This window comes from Octopus bimaculoides, chromosome 4 (assembly GCF_046866305.1).
Source record: "Octopus bimaculoides isolate indiv1 chromosome 4, ASM4686630v1, whole genome shotgun sequence".
In the NCBI taxonomy this organism is placed as follows: domain Eukaryota; kingdom Metazoa; phylum Mollusca; class Cephalopoda; order Octopoda; family Octopodidae; genus Octopus; species Octopus bimaculoides.
In genome coordinates this window covers 83333755-83361358 of record NC_142931.1, presented here as the reverse complement: position 1 = coordinate 83361358, position 27604 = coordinate 83333755, and the positions used below count along the sequence as shown (strand labels likewise).

The following is a 27604-nucleotide window of genomic DNA, read 5'->3' as shown; positions in this document are numbered from 1 at the left end:
GACACTCAATATCACAAATCCATGATATTTTTCTCATATTCTCAGTTTTTGCCTGAACATATTAAACCTCACTGGAAAGATTTCACAGAACTATGACAGATTGGCTTGTTGTAATTCAATCCCTATCTTAGAAAGTATTTTTTGTATTAGTTTTAACAAAATTGAAGTGATACAGAGTTAATTAGCATGGTGCCTTCTCAAAATGGCACACAAATTTGTTAAGTGTTATAATTGTTTTTTAGCTGAGAATTGCAGATTGGTTGAAAAGACTGAGCTATGTAGAAGGGATCATAATAATTAGAAGATTGATGGTTTATAAGCCTAACCAACACAAACTACTAAGCACATAGAGAGACATACAAAAGAATGTTGGATTTGAATTGAATAGACAATCTGCTACAAAATAACTTCCTGCTTAATGGACAAAGACTATTCTTCTGTTTAAACTGAATATGTTTTTTGTAACAAAAAAATCTTTGTTGGATTTTGACATTCATTATAAACACATTAATCCTAAACAAAATGTAGAATGAAAAAACTTTTTATATAAATACATCTTCTTTGAGATGTATAGTCTCAAAATTGAAATATATACACAGTCAAATATATAATTAATTGACTGATTGTATTTGTTGAACCAGCTCTCATATGTAATGCTCGTATCGTTTGGACGGAATTTGTTGAGATGGATTTTCTATGGCTGGATGCCTTTCCTATCACCAGCCCTCACCTGTTTCCAAGTAAGGTAATATTTACCCATGACTAGATGTTTTCAGAATATTGAAAATGAAGGACACCATTTGCATGACTGTGACACTTATTTACAGCTATCACTTGATGTCAAGACAAGGAGAAGCAAACATGCATGCACGCGCATGCACACACACACACACACACACACAACCATCTAAGAGTCCATGTCAGAAACAATGGTCTCATATATTTGTCAGTAGATTGGGTATATTAATTAAAGTGTACAATATTATATATCCATTACAGCCAATCTTACCAATCAGTTTCGCTCTTGGGGTTCAATGGAGTGTTAGATAACAGTCCAATTATGTAGCCTTGCACTCAAGATGGAATGAAATATGTTGACTGCTGTCACCATATTTCATTCTATTACTGCCAGCTCTGAAGAGTGCAGGGTTACATAATTGAATTGTTACCTAACATTCTGTTGAATCCCTGGTGTGAAACTGATAGGTAAGATCGGCCGTAATGGATATATAATACTGTACTCTTCAATTTATATATATATATATATATATGCATACACACATACACACACACATAATATACAATGGGCATTTTTTCAGCTTTCATCTATCAAATCCACTCACAAGGCTTTGATCAGCTCAGGGTCACAGTAGATAACACCCACTCAAAAGCCATGCAATGGCACTGGGCCCAGAACCATATATGGTTGGGAAAGAGACCTCTTACCACACAGCCATGCCTGCACCTATAAGATATCGTGCTTTGTCATTATGAATAGTGACGACATGTGACTCAGTGATTGAGGTATTTGACTCACAATGATGAGGTCATGAGTTTCACTCTTGGTAATGTGCCTTGTGCTTGAGCAATACACTTTATTTCACATTGCTGGCAAAAATGAGTTGTATCTATAATTCAAAGAGCCTGCCTTGTCACATTCTGTGTCATGCTGAATCACCCTGAGAACTACATTAAGGATACACATATCTGTGGAGTACTCAGCTATTTGCATGTTAATTTCACAAGTCAGCTGTTCCATTGATCAGATCAACTGGAACACTCATTGTTGTATCCAATGGAGTGCCACTACTTATTCACTATGAATCTGGTAGTCCCTGTAAACTCTGACCTTTACTGACTTTGTCTCATAAGAATGAAATTCATTTTTTTATATTTTAAAATCAAACTACAGTCAAAATGAGGCTGAATAAGCTGTCAGGAATGCGGTAGATGTAACTCCAAAGACACAGTCATTAATGATGTGACAATACAACTAATAATCCTTTCTACTAAAGGCATAAAGCCTGAAATTTGTGGGAAGGGGACTAGTTGATTACATTGACCCCAGTGTTTCACTGGTATTTAATTTATCAACCCTGAAAGGATGAAAGGCAAAGTTGGCCTTGGCAGAATTTGAACTCAGAACATAAAGATGGATGAAATGCCACTTAGCATTTTGCCCAGCACTGTAACAATTCTTAAGCTCACTGCCTTGATAATACAACTAATAATGATAATAGCAATGATAAGAATGGTTCCAAATTTTGGCACAAAGTCAGTAATTTTAAGAGGAGGGATTCAGTTGATTATATCAACCTAGTTCTTGACTAGTACTTATCTAATAGGCTTCGAAAAGGTGAAAGGCAAAATTAGCCTTGGCAGAATTTAAGCTTGGAACGAAAAGAGCTGGAATGGACTAAGATCTTATGAAATTAGAAGTGCTAATAAGTTGGTCACAATGTGCATTGTAGGCTCTGCTTATTAAGAAATGAAGAAAAAATATATGCAGTATTTTTTCTGGTCACAGAAAAAAATATGTAAATTAACCAAAGTATCTACTTTCAATGTGACATTAACAGTGTTTTCTTAAAAAAGTAAACCCATAAGTATAGCTTACAGCTCTGTTAACACACCACTTATTTGATATTCAAATTAGCTGCCGAGAAAGTGTTATGTATGCATGTTGATCTGTCCATTTTACCTAATCCTTTAATAACTGGGTTTATAAGCAGTGTGTTCAAGAATAGTTAGAGAGGGGGCATAGATGCTGATGAAATCTGATTCAAGCATGGCATATATGACTGTTCACTATCTATTGTAATATAGAGTATGGGCTAAAAAAAATCTTCTGTAGATGTATTCTGTTGTACAGCATAGCAATAAAAAAAATACTATTACTACACCACTAATTTAATGTGTGTGTGTGTGCATATGGGAATGTGTATATATGTGTGTGTGTTTGCATATATGTTTATGTGTATATAGATAGATAGATAGAGAGACACATATAAATTGATGTTCATTCATTTTATGTCCATTTTCCCATACTAGCACAGGTTGGACAAATGTATATTGAGACATAGTTTTACAGCTAGGTGCCCTTCTTGTTACTGATCCTGAACTGTTTTTTAAGTAGTAGAATTTTTATTCCATTTGTTTTCAAAAACAGAGCTGAGATGATTTATGAGCAAGGAATGTCAATAAACATCATCTTCTTCTTTTCCTCAATATTTTTTATGCAAGTACACAGAACATTAGCATATAAACAGATACATGTGCATGTACACTCACAAACATGTATGTATGTTGTGTACTGATCATTTGTTGATAGGTTTAGCAAAATAAGCACTCATTACACTAATACAGCTGATAGCTATTAATATTTTGTTTACAGTGTCATTTGGGACAAACTATTTGCATTTTATCTCAGGAAAATGATATCTGGCTTAGCTTAGACCAAGCCACTGTCATCTTATGCTGATAATTTCTAGGGTTGTCTAAGAAAGTAATGCACATATACATGTAGTATCAAAACCATAATGATGTCCATTAGGTAGCTGAAGATGGGAATATGCATGTGATGTGCTTTTTCTGTATCTTGTGCTCACATTGTTTCAAGTTACCTTTCATTAAAATTGTAATTCTTGTGTGGTAGAACTTGTTTAGGAGTTCTTGGTTTACGGTGATTTTGTTGCATATAACATACATTAGTATTGTATTATAACATACACTGATATTGTATAATTGTCCTTTACTGGGATTCTTATTCTAGTATGGGTTTCTAATTTATGGAGGTTTTGTTGCATACATATATCTACATACATACACATGTATATATGATTGTATGACGGGCTTTTATACAGTTTCCCTACACTGATTTCAAGGAAATAGTTAACCCAAGGCTACAGAAGAAATTTGCCTAAGATGCCATGCACTGAGAAAAAAACTTAAAACCACAGGATAATAAAGTGAAATCCATAACCATACAGTCATGCCTGCCTATGTGTATGTATTTATATATATATATATTTGTGTGTCTACAAGGTGACAGAGTATTTGAGGACTCTTAATTATCAGTATGTTACTCCCTTCAAACCAATCAAAAAGATTTTGTTTATTTTCAGATCCCCTATAGCAGATAAACTGTTCCCTGAAGAAATGAAAAGACATGCAGTCATTGTTGCCTTATGTGCAGAACACAGCAATTTTGAAATTGTCAGTTTTCTAAATGTTGCAAGATCTTTTGTACACAAAATTCAGGTAGAATTGGAATCCTCTAACAGGAATGTTTAAACTGTAGCAAGGAGACAAAATTTTTTTTTTAAATTCTAAATATTTGGACACTATGAGGACATCAGTTTCATCCAGCAGATTCAAAACATTATCAATGATGATCCTGGAAAATCAATGAGGTCCATCACAAAAGAACTTCAGGCATTGGAATGGACTGTCAGAACTGCAGTGGGTGAGGACATTTGATACAACTTGTAGATATTAAGGAGAGAAGCCAATTCATGTCTGCAAAAATAGGAAAACTGGTCTGTGCCAAGCAGTTACTTAACATGATTAAAAACCCTCAAGAACAAGACATGCTTTGGGTTTTTTCTGATGAGAAATATTTTGACCAAGGCCAAAGTCTAACAAGAGAACTGACAGATGGTTATGTGCAGATTCTTCTAATGCCCTCATCAGAAGAATTTGCACACTAAGTTTCCAGCAACTGTGATAGTGTTAGAAGTGGTGAGTAATGAAGGCCATGTCATGCCACCTCACATTTTTCCACAAGTTCTTGGAATTAATGCTCCTGGATATGTTGAGGCACTGGAGACAGCTGTTGAATGCTGAATGGATGAAGGACACAGAAGAAGGCCATGCATATTTCAACAAAACTTAGCACTTTTTTCACAAGCCCACATAACCAAAGAATGGATGTCTGAAAGTTTTTATGATCATGTAACATCAAACTTGCTAGATTTAAATTACATGGATGTTTGAAGTGTTGTTGCAAAGAAGACTAATGAACATCCTGACAATCCCATAGCTTCGTGGAAGGCTGCTATTGTTCAGCTGGTATTCAAAATGAATAAGGAATATTTCATACAGGCATGTCAATGATTCCTGTCCCGCATTGAAATAATCATTGAAGCTGAAGGTGGTTTCATAGAAAATTCTTCTAAGAAAGCTTATTGAGAACATGTACACAAATTTTAAAGTACTAATTACATCCTCAAATACCTCTTGCATCTTGTATTTGTGTGTGTGTGTGTATATATATATATATGTATGTATATGTGTGTGCATATATATGTATATGCTTTGCCTTGGATCCCCAACTTTTTTATGAAGTTGTAGGGAGGCTATTGTCACATATGGTGTGTCTTGACTCTATCTCTCTCAGGTCTGATCATAGCTGATTTCTTCCAGAAAGGGAGATACACAAACATAAGGAAAAGGTGAAAGAAAGAGAAGAATTAACCCAAATATAGAACTAGTACTTTATTTATCAATCTCAAAAAGATGAAAGGCAAAATTGTTCTTAGTGGGATTGAACTCAGTGCAGAAGCCATGTGTTTTGATGTATGTATGCATGTGTTTGTTTGTAAATGTGTGTGTGAATATATATAATGTGGTTAACAAGCATGTGTATGTTTGTGTGCGCATGAGTGTATGTGTATATCTATGTACATATAAATGTGTGTTAAGTGGATTTATCCATTTGAAACTTAAGTGTGTTCACAATGGACACAATAACATCTTTGGAGGCATACTACACATTGTTGTTTGTCAAAGTCTTTTCACTCTGTTCAGTTGAAAACTTGCTTAAAAGATCAGTGTTTGACATTAAACAATAGGAGCTTCACAACAAAACTTACACATGCTTGTATTGTATAAAAGATCAATTTTTTTTTTTCTTGCAGAAGTTGAATAGTTTCAATTTGTTTGGTTCCAATGTATTTCTGAGACTTGCTATATTGATGTATAAATGAATGGATGACCTTCTAGAAATAGTAGCCAAATCTTATACCCTACTGTCTTGGTAGAGGTAGGACACCTTTGACAATGTCTTGGTATGCAAAACAACCTAATGATAACTGAATCATTTTTATCATAGGTTTTGCTTGATCCTGATAGGTTTTGTCAAATTGGGATAAGCAATAACAAATGCCTAAAAACTGAACTCACAGCTTTTGAGCATGAAAAATACTCACCAAATTATGTCTTGTATTGCATATAAAATTTTTGTAATAGCTTTTGTCAGAAAAAGAAGAAAAGTACCCATGTCCTTCTGCAGTATTTCCAAAATTGGTAGTCTTCAGACAAGAGAACTAGCTTGGATGTTGGCAACAGAGTGGACTCTACTAACAGATCTGAAGGGCTGGGGTGGCAGATTAAGTCTACCAGCTAATAGTACATCATGGATGTTGAATGATACTATTTTCAACTTTATGCTAATATAAAATGTATAAGTGGTAGAATCAACAGTGTGCCTTGTATTTGATATCACTTTGTGGTGAATGTTGTCTGTTTGATTACACAGATATAAATATTAATTGCCTTTCTCACTATCATGCATCATAGCATATGATTATATACTTGATATTTGGCTCAATAGTAAAATGAGTTTTCCTAGTCACATGATCTCTTTATGCTAACATAGCAGTTGACTATGTTAGTAAGTCACATTGTTTTGTTGTTGTTTTATTGTTTGTTTGTTTTTTTTTTGCGTTCAGTACGTTTTAGAAGCCTTTAAGAAGTGATTTTACATAATAGAACAATCCTTTTTGAAATCTTGCCTCAGAGTTACTGCTCTATGACAGTCAAAGGCATGGCATGGCAACTTCCAGCTTTTAATCTTTCTCCTATTTTATAGACTCTCAGCTAACATACAGCCTACATGTAATTAATTGCATTTGGAAATGGACATTTTTCAATTGTATTCTTCTGCCATGTACCACGCCACTTCACTGTTTTGTTTTGTTTTTTTTTGTTTTTTTTTATGAATATTTTTCTGGGACCTGTTGTGACCTAGTTACTTCTTTATTAGCATAAAACTTTATTTGTTTATCAACGATAAAGACTTTCCTATTATTCTTCTAAACACCCTCTCTCTCTCTCTTTTTCTCTCTCTCTCTTTTTCTCTCTCTCTCTTTCTTTCTCTCTCTCTCTCTCTCTCTCTCACACACACACACACACAACAGTCTGTACACTTACGCTAACTTCTTTGTTCAGATATCTCTAAGATTGACTTTACTATGCATCCCTCCAGCAGAGGCATAGTTAGAGAGATGGGCCAAGAGGAAAGTTACCCACTAAGTGCAAGTGTGAAAAATTTCCTCTTGCTTATCATGCCATGGAAGTGCATGTGCCAGTTGTTTATTCATTAAATACCCATTTCCTTGTGTAGGATTTTTGCGCTCGAAATTAGCATTATGCTGAGGTAAATAGGAATATTACTTCATAGAACAAATGCCATGTTTAAATGATAGTGAACAATTTTCGTATATAGTGCGAAAGTTCTTAAGTAGTGGTGTAAGAGTGTGTTATCAGCATGCTTTACAGACACACACACCTCAGTATGCTAAACGAAGTTAACTCATATTGAGCATTCATATTTTTTACAAGTGTTTTTCTTTCTTTTTTTTTTACATCGTTTCAAATATTGTAAATTGGTAAGAAATGAGATCTGTTTTGAACTAATCCTCTGCCGAGAAATATCCGATTAACGACTTCGTGAAAACATTTCTCACGTTAGTGGGTTTTTGTTTTGTTTTGTTTTGTTTTTAATCCAAGGGAGATAACTCTACGTAATTTACTAAGTCGACACAAACCATCGCTTGTTCCTTACTATCGAATGTTTCGTTAAAACTCAGTTATATACATTTTTTGATGTTATTGTGTTTAAATATAGTTTGCTTTGACTGTAGCTGCAAACCTTCAAGGTCTTACAGTGTTTTATTTTGTCTCTAAAACTCTGCAACGATAGAAAAAGATCATTTCTGACGTTTTCCAGTTGCGTCTTGTATCAAATATAACGGTGATGTTTCCCTTGTAATTTTCAGGTGCCATTAAGTAAAACGTAATGTTTCCATAAGTGGTACTCTCGCAGTGAAAACCTCCGCATTAGCTGTACGTTTTGCATCCAATTACACCTTGCATATACCAGTAAATCTCCAAAACTATCTCTCTCTTCTACTAAGCTCACCACCATGTAGACATTCACCTCAAGTGTAAAAGAACCTCCGACCTCTTTAATGTAATGAGGCCACCATCCTTGGCATTGTCCCTTCCATTACTCTCCAACAACGCGTCCTTCAAGCTAGTCCCTGTCACCTCCAACTTTTTCAGTGTTTCTCTCTTTACCTCTTCAGAGATTTATCCCGTGTTTTGGAAAAACGCTACAGTATATCATAATGTTGTCAACCCTTCTGGCCCAGCCAACTATGAACATATTACTTTCATTTCCAAATTCTCAGAGATAACTGGACACCTCTCCTGTGTAACGCAACGTAGGGCCTCGCCGTTGAGAAATTTGATTTAAAATATCGTGTTGTCACACTTACCAGCAGAAAAGCATTTGACTGTGTCTGACATGCGAATTTACCTGTCAATGGTCCCCATTTATCTGCTGTTGTCTTTTAGATTGATGGCTTTCTGTCTCCATTGCAATGTGCTAATGACACACATTCTCTCTCTCAACTTTGGTTTACGCCCAGGTTTCCCCACATACTTTTCCTTGTATATCTCAATTACCTACTTACTATCATCACCTTCAACAGTGTCTATTCCTATATAGATAATGCTGCCTTTCATTCATTCATGCCTAGTCTTCTATGAACAGAAATTGCAAAAATTGCTGCCAATAAGATCGTGTCGAATTTATTTTGGTGCTCCTTTGACATGTGGTCTACAAGGGAGATTACTTTAGGTTTTTTTTTTAATTATTTCGTGCATACTTAGCATTGTAATTGTATTTTTTCAAAATTCTTGCTGTTTTACTAATAAGAAAACTATATAATAATTAAAATAAGCGCGTAGATCACCCACGAAAGTAAATTTGCTCATGTAGATCACGCATGAAAGTAGCACTAACACAAAGTAATCTAAAGTAATTTCCCTTTAAACTGTAGATTTACACGGCAAAGTGACACATTTCTTTTCTTAAGAAATGATCTGAATTTAGTGCTGGTTTCTTGTAAAAATGCAGCTGCCTTCTGGTTTCTTCTAAAAAAAATTAGCCAACATCTTATGTGTTTTTAGAAATTGAAAAGTAAACTATAAAGCAACCTAAAGTAATTGCCCTTGTAGATCACATGCTAAAAGAGCACTTTTATTTCCTTCAGCAGCACATGTATCAAGAAACCATTATCACTGAACCCTTGAGGCTGATACAAATGCTGGGCCTTACTATCTCTGAGGATATCTTTTGGCAATCTTACAGCCTCAAATAGCAAAGCTTCATCAAAGACTGGCTTTCCTGTTCAGAACCAGAAAATATTTAGACCCCTAGCAACTACAAACCCTTTATGCAACCCCCACATATAGACATAATAGACTGGCACCATAAGACATATACAGACATAATAGATTGGATGAAGTCAATACGCTTTAGCTTCCTACCGTCTCTTTATTCTGTCTTTTCAACCACCACTTTTTTGCTGCTTCTCAGAACTGGCTGGTCTTGTCTTGCTTCTACACAAACACTTTCAACTCACTCGTCTCTCTCATAACCTATATTGTATCCATCATCCCACCACAGTCAGTCCTTCCTCAGAATGTCAATCCTGTGGAATTCCCCTCTTGCTTTTATTTTAAATGCAACTGTTCAAGAGGAATATTATCTGCAACATCTCACTTTTTGTTGTTGGGATGTTATGAAGATCCTTTCTCCAAACCAAAACCAATTGAAGAAACTACTGTCTCATCTATTGCACCCTTGGTACTAACCCCTCACAATTTTACTGAATATTAACTGTATTAAACTCAGCAAATTACCCCATCTTCACTCGTCAATCTCATATATACTTTGGATTCTCTGGACGTTTAACTCTGGGGTTTGTTAATTTTATTTAAACCAATGGTCCTTGATTGGGACAGTAGCACCCTTGTTGATGCTTTGAACTCACAGAGAGAGAAAAATGCCAAGAGAATACTGGGTCTTTAGAGGGGTCATAATTTTTCTTAGTAAGAAAATATTTAAACCAGGTGCAGTACTTATATTTTAAACACATTTTTAAAAAAACAGCTTTGTTGGGATTACAATATGAATTGGGCATTGTTATCAGGGACCAGAAAACATAACTAGATGATGTACCAAAGTTCCATATATTTTCATTATATAAGTACTCGTCTTCTTTTCATAATTTCCATAACAATTCAACATAGGAGATGCAAATATCTAAAAAGAAGCACATTTGGATGGAATGATATAACAAAATATGTCTGATTCTTGGGTGGAGAGGGTTTTTCTCTTTTAGTATTTTTCTGCAAAACACAAGTAAAACTCCACTTCTTGGGACTCTGGGCTATTAAAGTTTGAGAACCACTGATTTAGATAATTTTGGGTATCAGCTTTGTTTCATCGCTTGATCCCATTGCTATGGCCAAATATTGAAAGATTATACACCTCTAAAATGAAGAAAGAGTTTAGCTGAAGTTAAAATATATGAAGGAAAAAGACATCCCATAGTCCAATGTCTCATTCAAACTCCACAGCATGACAGCATCGCTTCTCCAGTAAACCCTGTGAATTCGTCAAACAAATCCGAAATATGTCCTGAGTTGTAACTTGTTGTTGTGATTAAACGTTTAGTGCTACAGTATGTTCTGGTAACTTCAGTCAATATTCCTTCTTATCTCATAATTAATCAAAATAATTTAACTATCTCTCTGTATTTAAGTCTAACATATCTGCCAGCTTCTTTTTTCCCAGACTTAATTTTAATACTAATTCTCATCACCACCTCCAAATCTTCTCATACCCCACCCCATACTGATTCTATTCTATTTCTCTAACTGTTCCATTTGCCACTGTCTTAAATACAAATTATCCTGTTCCCTTTTTCATAGATTATTCTGCTTCCCATCTCAATACCCTGCTCTTTAGCTCAGACAATTCCTGCAGCCATTGAACACCCACTCCATCCACATTGTTGATTTCACAAGCCCTCGTTCCTTCCCAATAAAACTTTCCTCTAGGTGATAGACTCTATCCACAACCCCATTACTTGGCCCTTGTTTTCCCTTGGCGGAGTCTGTTCTCTTGCAAGCTTTTTAAGACTGGCCTTTCATTTAAGAATAACTTCTTCCCAGTAGTCTTTAAGCCCTTAAAAATCAAAGATGTTGCTCCTCTTTCTCTAGCTCGGTGACAAAAACAAAATAAAAGCCTCTCCTTTTCATGATATTCCAGTAGTTACTCTCTGATAATCTATGTATATGAAGTAAATGAAGGATCACAAAAGTGGTTGCATTTTATGGATTATATACAATATGCCTTTGTATCACACATAACAGTATAGAACAAAAAATACTATACTAAAATTAGAATTGTACTGTTGTGTTTGTACGTTGGACAAAGTTGTCCTAATCTTGATAAACACTATCTCTGAGCATTCTCTCTCTCTCTCTCATTCATTCGTATCTGGTGACTATCTCAACTTTCTTCATGGTGACACACATACATAGCAATCACTCACTTCCATTACCTCTCCCCGTATTTAAATTAATGTGTTTTTTTTATAAGTTTTCAGTTGACTGAAAAATTGTGTTCTACCCACTTGGCATGCTATGCTTTCTAGTTAACAGTTTTAGGAAGGGTTACACACACACACACACACTTAATTATTCTGCATAATACAGTACTTTCCAAACCCTGAATAACCTGTATACACTAAACAACAAGCAATATTACTACACATCTACAACAAAACACATTACATTTACTCTGAACTAAACACACTATCCAATCACTGTTGTCATTTGTGAAGACATCAGTTTTCTCATCTATTGAACTCCGTGAAACAATCCATGACCAGTAACACTGAGTGCTCATTTGTGTTCTCTTCAGTAAACACAACCAACTCTGTATCGTATGTTGTTACATTACACTAAACCATTCTTCATACAACACTACAGTGCATTACACTCTGTATTTGCATATTATTTAACAATTGTCGGTGAAAGAAACTTTAGGTCATTACTTTAATGTCGTGGATACATTCTCCGTCACATGAATTTGATAATCTGATGCGGTAAGTATTGTCCTATTCATTAGTCTTTCTGAATTCAAACCAAACTAGTGAATCGAAATGTATATATGTCGGATTATTAGAAATATATCTACATTTCTCGGAACTATAGCAATCAAAGTTTTAAAAACTGGATTCTTATTTTAACCAATTTAGGTACCTTTGAGTATGCATTAAAGATATTTGTTCCTTACTTGTCTTTACACTTTTGATAAAATTTTGATTACTATTCTAGAATGAGCTTCTTTTCTTTTTGTACTTTGGTGTCCTAACTGGGGTTGAACAAAAACCTTTCAGTGCTGTTTCGTAGTCATTTATTCCACTTTATTTTGTTGACCCTAATCTTTAACCTTAGCTGATGCTCTAAGAATTGAAACATTTTTCCATTCGTTGATAAACTGGTATAAATGAATTTGTTGAATGCGATGTAATCAGTGCTGTTTACGTCTTCCTAACAGTCTCAAAATCCTTGAAGATCAAAAGTGCTGCCACTCTTCCTATAGCTCGGTGACAAAAACAAAACAAAACAATGTCCTCTCTTTTTCATTATATTCATCTTCAATCGTTCAATTATATTACAGGAGTAAAAGTAACAATTGCAGGCCAATGAAAATGGAAGAAACTTTTTACCACAATTTTCTATATACTTCATCATTATTATCATATATATCTTTTGCTTCTTTTATCATTTTGATCTTCCAGTTATAGTAGTAACAAAGTTTTTAAAGTCATTATCCATTATCTGATGTCAGCTTCATGTAATAGTTTCTCGGCATTCCGTTTACGTGAACATCGTTTTGCACAAATTGAAGGGTTGCATGCCAGCTAACTAAGTTAGCAAATCAATAGATGAATCTCTCTCAAAACATGCAGTTTAAAGTATACTATGACTGAATTAAAAAAAAAAAAGGTCGGCATGATTACTGCTGGAACCCTTTGATCCGTTTCTACCATCAAAATTGACATGTCTTTTAATGTAAAGATTAAATTTTAAAGCGTGAAGGTTCGTTTATAGGTAGGGGAGATAACTCTTACAAAGCCGATCGAGTCTCACATAGGTCATAGAGTGAATTGAAAATTCGATTTTTGAAAGCCAACCAGTGAAAGTAACTGATATATTTCGATCTTATTAGACCTCCTTAGAAATTCATAGTCTTCTTAGTTGAAGAGACAAATACTAATCGTAATCAATATATATATATATATATATATATATATATATATATATATACTGTTAAAAATGAGGATGTTGATTCTGCTACTTTAAATTTTATTTGTATTACACTGTTAGATATGTTTTCATCGTGATACAAATAAAATTAAATAAGTATCCACTATATTTTTTCTCTATTTTCTTATATTTACTTTTCGTTTATGCAGATGGTCAATTTAGCTTAGAGGTCACTTAATCAAACATATCAGGGGCTCCTTTTCTTGCAGCTTACTTCATGGCTGATTCTTCCTATGATTGAAGCGCAGCTTCTGTCACAGTATTTGCATTCCAAGAGGATAGCTCGGTGCTCTGCATTTCTGTTGTTTTCCTTTCGCCACTGACGTTTCTGAATTTGTTTGTTTCTGTAGCTGCTCTCGAGCGAAGCAGTTCCTTTCCTTCACCACAGTCCTCCATATTGTTCTGTCCTCAGCCCTCTCTTCCCAGGTGCTGACATCCACCTCACACTTGGACAAACTAGTTTTGCAAGTGTCCTTATAGTTCAGTTTTGGTCTTCCTCTTGATCTCTTGCCCTGGGCCAGTTCTCCATAGAGCATTTGCTTCGGGATTCGACGGTCATCCATTCTCTTGACATGCCCCAGCCACCTCAGTCTTCTCATATAGAAGATATCAGTCATGCTTTGAAGATTCGCCTGGGTCAGAACTTCAACATTGGTGACCTTGTCGTGCCATGTTAGGCCTAAGATCTTGCGGAGGCATCTGAGATGGAAAATACTAAGGCACCTTTCCTGTCTGCTGTACAAGGTCCATGTTTCAGATCCATAGAGGAATGTTCTGAGAACACATGCTTCATAAATCCTGATCTTTGTCTTGATGTCTAATCTCTTATATCTCACTCCTTTGTGTACAATTTAGAGTAATGTTCCACCCATCTTTCCGTTTGCTTCTTCTTGTCCGTCAACTGGTCACCTGTTGCAGACATGAGGGGTGCCACTTTACTCACTGTTGGTCCGATAGCAACTCTAATCTTCTCATACATTTTCCTGATGTTACCCATGTTACTCGCCTGTTGAATTTCTAAGCATAATTTATCCCAGTATTGGTTGGCACATTTTCTAGTTTCTTTTTGAAGGTGGGATTTTGCAGCACATAGCTGTTGTTTTGTACTTTCTATTGTGCTTTATGAAGATCTTGCACTTTTTCTCAAGTAATGGCATTGGCTTCAATCCAGTCATCCTTGGAAAGTCGATCTGTTCCAAAGGCCCTCGATGCAGAATCATATATTGTTGATTTCATGTTGTTCCACATGTCATCAGGGGATGAGCTATCTAAGTTTTGGAGCTGTTCTTCAACATATTCTTGAAATTTGGTTCTCATCACTGGATCTTTGGTGTCTTTTGTGTTGATCTTCCATGTATGTCCTGTTGCTAACTCTTCCATGTGTTTTTTTTTTTTGTTCTAGTTAAGGTCTCTTATTCCACTCATCTTCAAAGGAACTTAGCTTGTATACCATTTTTGTTGACAAGAGAAATGACAATAATGTCTCCATTTGTAACCCAGCAATGCTTCAGAGAAGCACAAGTGATATCTTTTCGTCTTTCCTTCCTTCTACCTATGTACATAGGATACATGAAGAAAGTGTCATTCAGTTGTTGGATATATCTAACAGTGTTAGTAGGTCTATCTGTTAGTGGTAGATGGTAGATATATCATAGCTCAGTGGTTAGAGCATTGGGCTCACAATCATGAGGTAATGAGTTTGATTTGCAGACCAGGCTGTGTGTTGTGTTCTTGAGCAAGATACTTTATTTCATGTTGCTCCAATTCACTATAGAAATGAGTTGCAATGTCACTGGTGTCAAGCTGTATTGGCCTTTCCCTTGGATAACATCAGTAGCATGGAGAAAGAAGGCTGGTATGTATGGACGACTGCTGGTCTTCCATAAACAACCTTGCCCAGACTTTTGCCTTGGAGGGGAACTTTCTAGGTGTAATCCCATGGTCATTATTGACCAAAGGGGGTCTTACTCTTACCCTATGTCCTCTATTAGTGACAGTGTCTTCTGATACTGACAGCAGCTAATTGTACCATCTCTTATTTATTTTCTGATGGAATTGAAGCTAGTAATAAAAGCACAATAGTTGTTTCGAAGGGAGGTAAGGAAGATATTTTAAGAATTACTTCATCTAAAAATTTTCCAAATCTTATCACAATCTCATCATTTATCTATTTTTCTGCTACACTACATTTCCATCAGTTTGAACTCCAATCATTTTCAGTTTACATTTATTTATATATTTGTTGGTTGGGTTTGAACTCGCATAGCTATAACACTCTTTATATCTTAACCTGTGACCTATGCTCGCTTGCTTCCAAGTTTACTTACTACTCAGTGCACCTGAGAGAGTCCGAGTTACTCCCACTGTTTGCCCACACTTTGTCCAGCATGTCTTCACTTCAGAGCACTGGGCAGAGATCACATCGCATTCATGCGCCGACCGGCACACACACTCGTGCTCGATACCAACGACAACAACCTTATTAGCCGTCAACCGCCGCCGGCTACCACCACAGCCACCTCTTTGCTCCCTCTGAACAATGTTGCTGTTAATTGCTTGCTTCCAAGTTTACTTACTACTCAATGTGCCTAGAGAGAGTCCAAGTTACTCCTGCCAAGTGTTGTTGGGATGAGCAAATATAAGGAAGATAACTGGAGATCTAAATATAAATGTAAGAGACAAATACCTGAAAAATATGACAGTCTGAAAATGTTATCATTACAATATATCAAGGATACAGATAAAAGGTTTACTTCTCTGTACAAAGACCAAGTTGATTGAGACTTGGGAATGTTCATATCTACAACTAAATGGACTGAGCCATTGAGACAACAGTGCCTTTGTCCTGGCACTAGTGATGCTACAGAAACCATCATTCACTCAGGTAATTGACTGGTATCTTACATTAAATCAGCTTACTGAGACCTAATGATTATGTTTGAGGTAGCCAAAATAATATCATGGAAGAAACAGAACAGTGCTGACTAAATACCTTTCAGTTTCATTCTAATCTTACTGGAGTTGATTTTATCTTTCATTCATTTGAAATCATTATTTTGTTCCAAGTCAGCACTGCTGAAGCAACCCTTCCATTTATGCCCATATCATCTTCTTTTCAGGTGTTGTGTATCCTACACTGTATTGTCTAATATGTCCTTTCTTTTTCAAGATAACAGTGTGTAATTTGAGGAAGATTTTTGCACTATTCCTCACAAATTGATTGACCATGTAGAGACTCCGTCATTTTCTCAAGGTTTAATAGAATAACTACTAATTATATACTGATACTGGTTTAATTATTCTCCACTTCCTGTATGTATTTATGACATAATGTCAATGTATGTTATCTATATTGGCTGCTACTAATAATATATATTAGAAATTTGATATGAATTTGCAACACCTATTAAAATATATTTAGATTATGACTTCTGATAGTTTTCTATTTAATAAACCTTTGACCATTTTAGTTGCTGATTAGATTGTCACCTTAAATGTTGTCTTTATTTTAATACAAAATATTTATATTGTTACCCATCTGTAGCCTAGTTTTAGAATAGTACACTGTGTCTGTATGTGTTGTGAGCAGTGACAGAGAGAATATCCAAATGTGAAACAGTGACTCAGAAAACCTATCTAACCCATGTCAGAATGGAAAGGTAAAAGTAAAATGATGAAGATGAAATTATATTATTCAAATCAGCTTTCTTGATATACCAACTGCCTTAAAAATTAGATGTGTGTGTGTGTAAACACACACAAACATATAAGCTGATATAAATATACATGCAATGATAGCTTTTATTGATTTGAATTTCCTTAAGATAACACTTTTATTCAACTTTAAACTCCAATTTCACTTTTTATTTATATTTTTTCTCAAAGATTTCACTTTCTGAAACTATTTGTTTCATTAAAATTTTAAATATCAAAACAACAAATAAAACTGAAATAAACTGAAAAAGACAAAATTGATTTACATTACAATATTTGCTGTGTCTCATTACCTTTCATTATCTTTTAGTTTTTGATATTTTGTGTTATTTTATTTGTAATTTTGTTTTCAGTTTGTTACTTTATTTATAATTTTCCATTTCTTCCAGAAAGAAACGAAATGCTTCCATCTTGTATTATACTTCTGTCGGTCGGAATCTCACAGAGAACAGAACTCCACAAGAATTCACTGGTGAATCGCTAACACGAAGTCAGAAGCATGTACATCTGTCAAGGAAGTGGCCTCAGTGGTTGTGGAAATTGTTTTCACGCTCTCTTGGTGTGAAAATTCATCCAAATGATACACCTCTGGTTGGAACTATATTGCATATGCTTACCTTAACATTTGCCTTTTCATTCAGTGTAGCATCAGCCTGGTACATCGTGTTGGATGTCCTCAGCAATTACACACGTACTACTGTGCTTATAGGTTCTGTTTCTATACTGATTGGTTTTTCTTGGGTCGCCATTGGTATGTTTTGACTTTCTTTACTATTTTACTTTTACTACTTCGTTTTTAATTTTCCTTAAATTTTGATACTTTTTATTACACTAAATTCTTTACATTTTTTATTTCTATACTAGCCTTTAATTCTTGTTCTCTTAGAGGAAGAAGAATAGTGCCTGTGACTTTTTACAGGGTCTCTGAGACTGGTCAAAAACAATGTGGAGAGGAGTTATCTCCAGACAAACATCCTGGTTTTAATGAGTGCTATAGAGTGTATTCTGCTAAAGGTATCCTATTAACCTAGGACTGATACAATCCATTTGACAGGCTTCTACATAGACTTTGTTTACTGAATTTTACTCGCACAGTTGGCTTGACCCAAGGTTATTTTAGACAAAAAGGCTGCACAATCATATCGAACACAGAACCACAGATTGTAAACTTCTTAACCACATGACAATACCTTCACCTATGTTTGCAAATAGTCATTACTATCAAATTAATTCTAATTTATTTTAGAAATAATGCTAAACTGTGTACAGGCTATGATGATATAAAGAATAAAAGACGTTTCTCTGCCATTTGTAATAAATCTTTTTTTAGACTTGTCTAAGAATATTTCAATCAAATTACCATATTTTTATATAACTGTTTTATTTTATTTCTATTTCAAAGGAATTTATGCTAATGATCTTGCTGGGCGACTGATCAGCAATAAAAATTTTGCTGATAGCGTTCGCATGCATTCTAGGACAGTCTTTAAGATCAGTTCCACTGGTTTGCTGTTTTTGATAAGTCTGGTGTTGATGTGTGTGAACTCTTACCATTCTTGGATCAATTTCCAAGCTGAATCTTGTCAGCAAATTGGGGTTACGAATGCACTGTGCCTGATTGCATTCTCCTGTAAAGTCAGTTTTGGTGTCTTTGCATTGATCTGGAATTGCATGGTGGGCTTCATCCTTCTCTCTGTTTGCAGAACCCACACTATTGGTAAGTATTGCATATATGCATTCCTTAAAATATTTCTTTGAAATTTTCCACAAAATGTATTTAATAGTTACATAATGGCAGTCAATGCAGCCATTAAAACATACATCCATTATCTTATTCAGTTTTACTTTATTATATAGACAGATAGATAGATGGGTAAATATTTTTCAAAACCTCTTTTGATATAGTTTTATTAGTCACAGAGTTCTCAATAACCTGATATAGAAATAATGTAATGTAAGAATACATACAAAATATACTAGGAAGTATGAATATCAACCCATTTGGGACATATTCTCAGTTTATTATGAATTTCACATATGCTGAACCAAATTTCCGATAATAGTAGGAATTTTCAAACTCCATGTTAAAATCCAGTCAATCTAACAACAGATCAGTCAATCAGAATAAAGATAGTGCAGAACTATGCTGCTAACAATGTCTGGTCGCAGATATTTGAGAGTTTTTCTTGTTTTTTTGTGGTGGTGGGAAACTCACCGCAAATAATAAGGTATGGCAAATTTTAGAAGACATAATGTAAATTCAATCAACTGGATTTCAATCAAATGTATCTAGAAGATGACTTGGAGGCAGTTAAAGTTTTCAAGTGGAATGTAATAATACTGTTTCTCAAATAGGGGTAGATTGTGGTTCACAGGTATTTGAAAGCACTGATGATGCAATATTGGTATTAAGTTCACAGATTGGTAATTCCAGATAATTACCTAAATTTCTAGTAATTTCTGTTTCGTAATTTACAATCATTCCCTTTTTATTTGAGAGATGTGTGTTTTTATGTGTTCTGGATGTAGATCCTAGATAGACACTTTCTTTTGCTTGTTCAGTTTGTTTTTTCCTTCCTCTTTCAGGAATCCGTCGGTTTATTCGAGAGTTAGAAGTTGATGGTCAAAGTTATGATGCTTACTGGAAATATCAGAACTCTCGAACTGGAGTTCGCCATGTTGACATCGATAGTCTCTCTTCAGGTTTAGGAGCAGGTTAGTGCTTCATTTGCTATTGTTGATGTTGTCGTTGCTTTTGTTAAACCACACTTCAGCTACAAAAGACATGTGGTATATATAGCTGTTGTTTAGCCTTAGGTCAACTTATGGACTTCTGACCAAGAGCATTATAATCATGACTATCTTACCTTTTTAGTGTTATCTTTCAACTACAATACTATGTTCTTCCTTTTTATGATGGTAGGCTGTGAATCAAGATATATTTGGTTGTATATATTTATTGCAAGGGTTACAAACACAGAAGCTCCTCTCTTCTGTTGTTGCTACTGTCATGACCATTGTCACAGGTGTTGTTTCTCTGCATGTTCATTCTATTGCTAATTTGCTTGGCCAACCCCATCAAAAGTATACTATAATTTAGTTATGAATTAGGACTGGGGATAAGCTAGCTTGCAAGTATAGATTTGTGAGACTATTTGTTATAATAATCTCACTCAAAACTTTCTCAGAGTAAACACTGCTACTGCTTCAGTTATATCTTTAGTTTCTTGAATTTACCTTTCACACAAAAATCTAGCTTTCAAATTATAAACTTTTATTCTTACCACTTTGAATGAATGGTAATGGATAGCAAAATTATAAGAATGCCTGACAAAATGCCTTGCAATATTTAGCTCGTACTTTTGTGGTCTGAGTTCAAATCCTGCCATTGATTTGCCACTCCATATACTCTGTCCAATGTAAATAATGTAAATAATATATATATTGGTGTTAGGAAGGGCATCCAACCATAGAAACCATGCCAAATCAAACTGGAGTCTGCTGCAACCCCTCAGCTTACCAATCCTGGTCAATCCTGGTCATACCAGCATGGACAATGGATGTTAAATGGTGATGATGATGAATAAATAATTATATTAAGAGGGTAACAGATAGCAGAATCAATAGGTCATCAGGCAACATCCTTTGCAGGCTTTAGATGCATTGCTTTCCCTTCTGATTTCAAACTCCATTTTGTCTCTAAGGTTGACTTTGCTATTCATTGTTTTGGTAATAAGTACCAGTCAATTATTGTGGTTGAATACAGTGGTATATATTCAACTACAACCACCTGTAAAATTTATGGCCTTGTACCTTTACCACAAGTTACTTATAAAGACAATGGAATGGTTGAAATAGACAAAATACTTCATGAAGTTTAATTTTTTCCATTTCAAAAACCCTTTGCAAGAGTTTCTGAAATAAGTAGTAGTAATGTACTGACATAAATTCAATTTACTACTCAGCCACTATAGAAATTTGTAACTTTGTGCCAATACAAGAATTTGTTAATTATTGTGATGTATTAATTAATATTTTCAAAACACAGTGGCTCATTAATTCTCGTTTCTATTGTGCTTAAATAGATAACATATCCCCTACTTCCTCAGTTGATATTCCTAATATATGTTATATCCTTTTCTCTTGGTAGCTAGGTTAACTGAAGAATGTCCTGCTCAGTGACACAAAGAGATTTCTGTTTCAATGTTTCATCCCATCAGCCATTTCATCTCTCTAGTGACTACAATAATCTAAGATTGTGATTTTATTTTTGCCTTTCACTCTTCCCTGTTCTAGATTTCTGTGATGAATGTGTATGGAATGATGACTGTAACAGGAATGGACATAATTGTGACAACAATAGCCAAATGCCCAGGCCAGTTTCAAGACCAACACTACCAACTGAAGAGAGCCCTTCCCAAATTGTCACCCCTTCAAATCACGATGATGACAACAAGAATGAAGGTTGTTTGCCTGAAGCAATATCCGATCAAGCTGTACAAATGGAAGCAGTTGGTTTCCTAAAATTTTTTCTATCATCATCATAATTAGCATTACTGCACATCATCCTCCATCTCACTGCCTATCGTCTCCCACCTCATCATTTAATATTAAGGTTGAACACTGGCAGAATCTCAGACATCCCAAGATATCTGGAATTCTAGCAGTGCTTCACCTTTGTTCTATACCATTATTTTTTTTTGGGGGGGGGGTTCAATCTATGATGAAGTGCAGAAACTTGTGTTTTCACAAGATTAGCAATTGTATTATTTTCTTTATAGTAAGACCTTAGATTGCTTTTAAAGTAACAATCAGAGACAAAACATTTGGTATTGTTATCTTTTGATTCATCCTTTGTGTGGACATCAAGCAATAATGGAGTTACTACACAGTCTTGAAGTAGACTGTTTTATAAGTTTTGTGATCAGCTCCTCTTGCCACATATCACAGGGACAAAGTACTAAACAATACATATCATACCCTCTAACATTAATAACCTTTACTTGTTGGCTGGCATTGCTCTTCTTATATTAGGAGGGAAGCTAAAAACAAGGATGAAAAACAAGAAGTCTGATGAAAGACATCTATTATATGAACTTACCTTTCATCACACTAATAATACCGGACATATTCTGGCATCAATCCAGTTAACTATACATTTCCTCTTTGAATCTGTGGCCTTGTTCCAATTTGATTAAGTCATTATTGTTACTGTTATTGTTGTTATTGTTAGAGTTAATTATCATTTTTATTTCTTCAGCCACCTGAAAATACTCAACCACATAACATGGCATCAGAAATGATGACAAATGATGATATATTGATGTCCTACTGGAAAATATCTGTGAGTACGGTTTGCATTGTTTGTAATTAGTTCTTTCTCTATTTTTCAACTTCTTTCTGCCCCTTCTGTTCTCTCTTTCATAATGTATTCTAAATGTTTCAGTGCCCCTCCTTTATAAACACCCTTACTATCTTACTGCATCTCATCAGACACAACATACCTTGCATACAGATATCCAGATTCCCATTGTACCTCATTCATATATACACAAGTTCTCATTGTATTTCTCCCTCTCTCTCTCTCACACACACACACACAAATATACACAACGATGATGATGAGTCGTTAATCAGTAGCAATGCACTTAGCAAATTGCTGAGAGAAACATTTTTCTTTTTTTTTTTCCTACCTTATATTTAATACATACTAACGAATATTAGTTCTTATGCAAACATAAGTCCATCTTATGCATCTTATTCTCTCTTTAACCCTTTTTACCTCTCTAACACTTGTTTACGTTAAGTAGCTCTTTATACACTATCTCCTCTAGATTAACTTCATTCTCATGTATTAATTTTTTTAAAAATATACACCACACTAAGTATTGTTTTTAACTGTCAGGTCATATTTTAATTCAAATGTAGCCATGTCTTTCCATTGAACGTTTCTATACAATTTTTGCCCTACGTGACTTATTTGGAGTTAAAATTTCTAATCTGCTTACTCATTTCTAGAGGGAACATCTCTGAAACCTCTTATATTTTCAAATAACCACTATAGCCTTAGTTGTAGTTAATACCTAACTAGACTCACATCTCTTTTTCTCATAAGGATAAATATGAATCTCCTAGATTCTATTCTTTCTCAAGTTCTTTGTAAAAATTTTGTTTATACTTCTTGCATTGAAGAGTACATTGATATATAATTAATTTAAATTCAACTTTACGATGAAAGTAAACAAACAAAGTTTGTTTTTAGAAGCATTGAGATGTATTGTAAGAAACAGACATAAATTTATTTCTCAAACGTGTGATAATGCTATAAATAGCGTGATCAGGATTGGCCAGTAACGTATTTTTCTGCATTGTATGGATAATTTATCCTGATCATGCTATTTATAGCATTATCACGTGTTTGAGAAATAAATTTATTTCTGTTTCTTATAATTAATTTAATTCAATTCAATTTAACCATGAATTTGCATGATTTTTATATCTCTGTACGCAACGATCGTCTACATGAATTAAAATTTTCTTATATATTTTAACCTCTCTTCTCCATTTTTAACTAAATTGTTGAATTTTATGGGATTTCTTTCCATAAATTCACAACACATTACACAGAGTAGATGAAACAGGGACAACTGACGAAGGGGTATACTCTTTAGGTTGCATGTCTTGTTTCTCTGTTTGTTTTTTTTCGTTGTTCAAAAAAAGCTCATTTTCTGTTTTCATTTCTCATTGTGTTTAACGTTTATTTGATGTCCTGTACCCATATATGCATTTTTTTATGTCCTGTACCCATACCTACATATATATATATATACATATATATGTAGGCATGTACATATATGTATGGATATATGCATATATTTACATATTATTTATATTATTATTATTATTATTATTATTATTATTATATATATATATATATGTCTCAATATATTTTTCTTTGCGTTACAGTTCCGTATGCGTACAACATCAGCCTATCTGCAACGCTGGCTGGCCAGCTGGATTGTCCTGATTGTACTATGGTGTGCTAATTATATTATATTTTGGATGTCTCATAAAGCCACTCTTCTGGGTATTGTAGAATTCATCTTGCCACTTTTGCTTCTGTTACTCATATCTTCTGCATTTGCTGAAGCAAATGCTGAAGGCCAGCGTATGATCAGAGTAAGTGTCAAATTTAGTTTCATTTATTTGTTGAGCTGTGTTTCAATTGATTCATTATTGTTAATGTACCCTTCCTTATATTTTTTTTTTCCTAATGAAAGGGTTTAATTTGCTATTAGACTGCTATTTCTAGCAAGTCACTCGATCATAAGAGGGTTCATCACCGACTCTTTCAATTTGATTTTGTTTATCCTAAGTTCAGCTCTGATTGAACAGATCTTAAATCAAAAGCATTTTATTGGTTCCCTTTCCATCTTTTACTCAGATGCAATGTACCTAGGAAAACATTATCAAATCTGCCTCTTTTATAAAGATGGTAGCATGTGATTGAGAAATATTTGGGCGTGATTTCCAGCAGTTTGAGTGATCACATAGAAGCTAGGGAAAGTAACTTGCCTTTACCAATTAAATGAAAAAAAAAACTAACATAAGAATAAATCAACAAAAATAGATAAAACTTAAGATTTTCATTTGAAGGGAAAAGTTAGTGGAAGAAATTCAACATTTCTCCAAGAATGTTTCTGTGCCTTTTAGAGAAAGTCTTTCAAAAATAGTTTTAGAAAAACAAAAATATCTTCTGCTTAAGTTTTCTCCCATTGACTCCTCTCACCTTTAATTTTATCATTAGTCATAAAATAACTGAAATAAATAGAGTATCAAGCTAGTTTACTTTACTGTATTTCATTTTATCTCCCCTATGTTTAAATTCTGTCAGATAGATAGATATCTTTAATTTGAAATGCTGCTATATGACTCACCTTAACCAACAACTACCTAATACCTAACTATATACGCAACTATCTGTTTCAGTGTATGTGTCCAACTGAAGATCGCCTCTTTCTCCTCTTGTTTCTCAACCAGCAACCTCTACAGATGACGGTGTGTATTATTAGACATTAACCCATTGTTTTCTTGCTTGGATTACTCTTTCAATCTGTATTATACCACTGATAGATGGGGACAGATCCTTTGGAGATTATAATCAAACTCATTCACACACACACACAAACACACACCATTTTTCAACATCTTTCAAATATATGTATTTTTGTCAATCTGAGTGGTTGATTTAATGAGTATATTGATTGACGGTGCCTTGACAGATCAACCTCCAGCAGATACCTTACAAGCCAGCAAGAGCCTTCATGTAATCACTTGCTAAAACCAACAGACAAAATATCCTTCAAACTGTACTCCCATTTCTGTTTTAAGAAATGAATGATACATTATACATTGGATAATGTAGTTCTTAATATCTCTGGAGAAAACAAGGACAGGATGGTTTGGAATTAAAAGACCATAGAGTTAATTTAGCAAAGACCAAAATCCTAGTAAGTAGGAAAGCAGACAAAGCATCAATCCTTTCAGGGAGATGACCCTGCTTAATATATAGAAGAAGTGTAGGTAGAAGTTCCATACTCCCCTCACACAAACACACACACACACACACTCACTGTTCCACCATCTATTTCTGTTTAACTCTATCTCTCCTTTCTCTCCCTACAGGGATAGCAAAGTATCTCCTCTATAGTAAGATACCTATTTCTGTCCCTCTATTATACTTTAACCTCTCAACTGGATCAAAGCTACATCCCTTAGTTCCAGTCCCTCTCCCAGCTGAGAGGTCTTCATCCCACAAGCTACTTGGTGACCCTGCTGATGACTGTGTCACATAAAAAGCACCCTGTACACTCTGTAAAGTGACTGGTGTTAGGAAGGACATCCAGCTGTAGAAACCATACTGAAGCAGACAATGGAACTTGGTGCAGTTCTCTGACTTGACTATCTCCTGTCAAACTGCCGTTCATGCCAGCATGGAAAAAAGATGTTAATTGATGATGTTGTTACCTGTTCATAAGCATCATGATATCTAATCGCTCGCATGCTGGTAGTTGTTCACTAACTTGTTGTTAGCTGGTCACTGGCATACAAGTAGATGTTCATTTGCTTGATGCTTGTCATTTGTATATTTTATCATGCATTTGATTATCTCTTTATCTAGCATATGCATAAAAATGTGTGACACATTTGTATGTCCTAATGTCACTCATTTATATATTTGCTATTTTTTCTTCTCATTGCAGGTTTTTAACTTTGCCTTGACATATAATGCCATTGTGGGAATCCTTCTTGCCTTTTCTGTAGCATTTGCCTCTAAAGTCATAATGGATGAGGTTGTTGTATAACGAGAAGAAAAGAAGAAACAAAATATCAGCCAGTACTGAAAATGCTAACAACCAATGAACAAAAAGAAAAAACACTGAACCAATGAGATTATTTGCTTAAAAATTCAAAGAACACAAATTTTTGGATCATTCTTTTCTTGCTTTCTTCTACTCCATTCTCAACTGAAATGCTACCCACATAAATTCTCAGGGTTACAGCAGTTGTTTTTAAATAACTATTCCTTAAGTCTGTCCTGCATATATATATATATATATATATATATGTATATATGGATGATGATCTATACCAAAGTATTCCAGTAATGTCCTGTATAAATATATATATATTTATATGAAGGATGATCTATACCAAATTATTCAAGTAATGTCGTGTATGTGTGTGTGTGTATATGTGTGTGTGTGCGTGTATATGTGTGGAGGATGATCTATACCAAATTATTTCAGTAATGTCATACCGGTCAAATTTGCTTTAGTTTTTTTTTTTTTTTTTTGTACTTGTTTTTATGGGAGATGGGGATGATATTTTATTGTTATTTGTTTTAAAAAGTTATCACACCACTGTTGCCATTTACACCTCTACTATCACCACCATATTCTCTAACCAAAAAAACTGTTACTTTCATTGAACTACTACTGCAACTACTACCATTGCAACCAATAATGTATGGATTAAAACAAGTTCTTAGTAAAGTACTCTCATTTCATGAAATAAGAAGTTAGTGATTTTTTATCTTTTTTATTCTTTTACTAATTACCTTAAATTTCTTTTACTAAACAAAACTATCAAGATCTAATTCCAGATGCTACAAGTTTTCTGTTTTTTACCTGTATCTCTCTCTCTCCCTCATATATATGAGAGAGAGAGAGAAGAAGAAGAGTAAAGAGTGCGCTAAGAGAGAACTCATTTTTATCAAGATTTATGGTAAGAACTAGGAAGGTTCATTACCTAATTGTAACTGAGTTTCATCCAGGATTGGGTATTTTTTAATTAGTGAACAATTGAAAAATGGATGTTGCATTTATAGTTGGCATGTTTGGCTGGAAGTGTT

General features: G+C 34.5%; 1 protein-coding gene and 1 non-coding gene across 9 annotated transcripts in view; both read left to right on the top strand.

Annotated features, from left to right (window-relative positions):
• The window catches only part of LOC106876890 (uncharacterized), a 36426-nt gene extending 9156 nt beyond the window's left edge, over window positions 1-27270 (top strand). For 2 of the 8 annotated variants that reach the window (XM_014925633.3, XM_014925636.3), the window contains exons 2-9: window positions 17580-17941; window positions 18593-18907; window positions 19777-19905; window positions 21487-21701; window positions 22451-22534; window positions 24157-24369; window positions 25180-25248; window positions 26454-27270. In XM_014925633.3, the coding sequence (XP_014781119.2) occupies window positions 17580-17941; window positions 18593-18907; window positions 19777-19905; window positions 21487-21701; window positions 22451-22534; window positions 24157-24369; window positions 25180-25248; window positions 26454-26555 (1489 nt within the window). In that variant the 3' untranslated portion in view covers window positions 26556-27270. Of the gene's footprint in view, window positions 1-7415; window positions 7439-11744; window positions 12249-17112; window positions 17136-17579; window positions 17942-18592; window positions 18908-19776; window positions 19906-21486; window positions 21702-22450; window positions 22535-24156; window positions 24370-25179; window positions 25249-26453 lie in introns of those variants that run through there. The other 6 variants (XM_014925634.3, XM_089350883.1, XM_089350882.1 and 3 more) reach the window with 5 other exon arrangements.
• On the top strand, window positions 135-237 carry LOC128247727 (U6 spliceosomal RNA). The gene has a single exon (XR_008264089.1). It is a non-coding gene; the product is annotated as a U6 spliceosomal RNA (small nuclear RNA).
• Window positions 27271-27604: the final 334 nt, after the last annotated feature.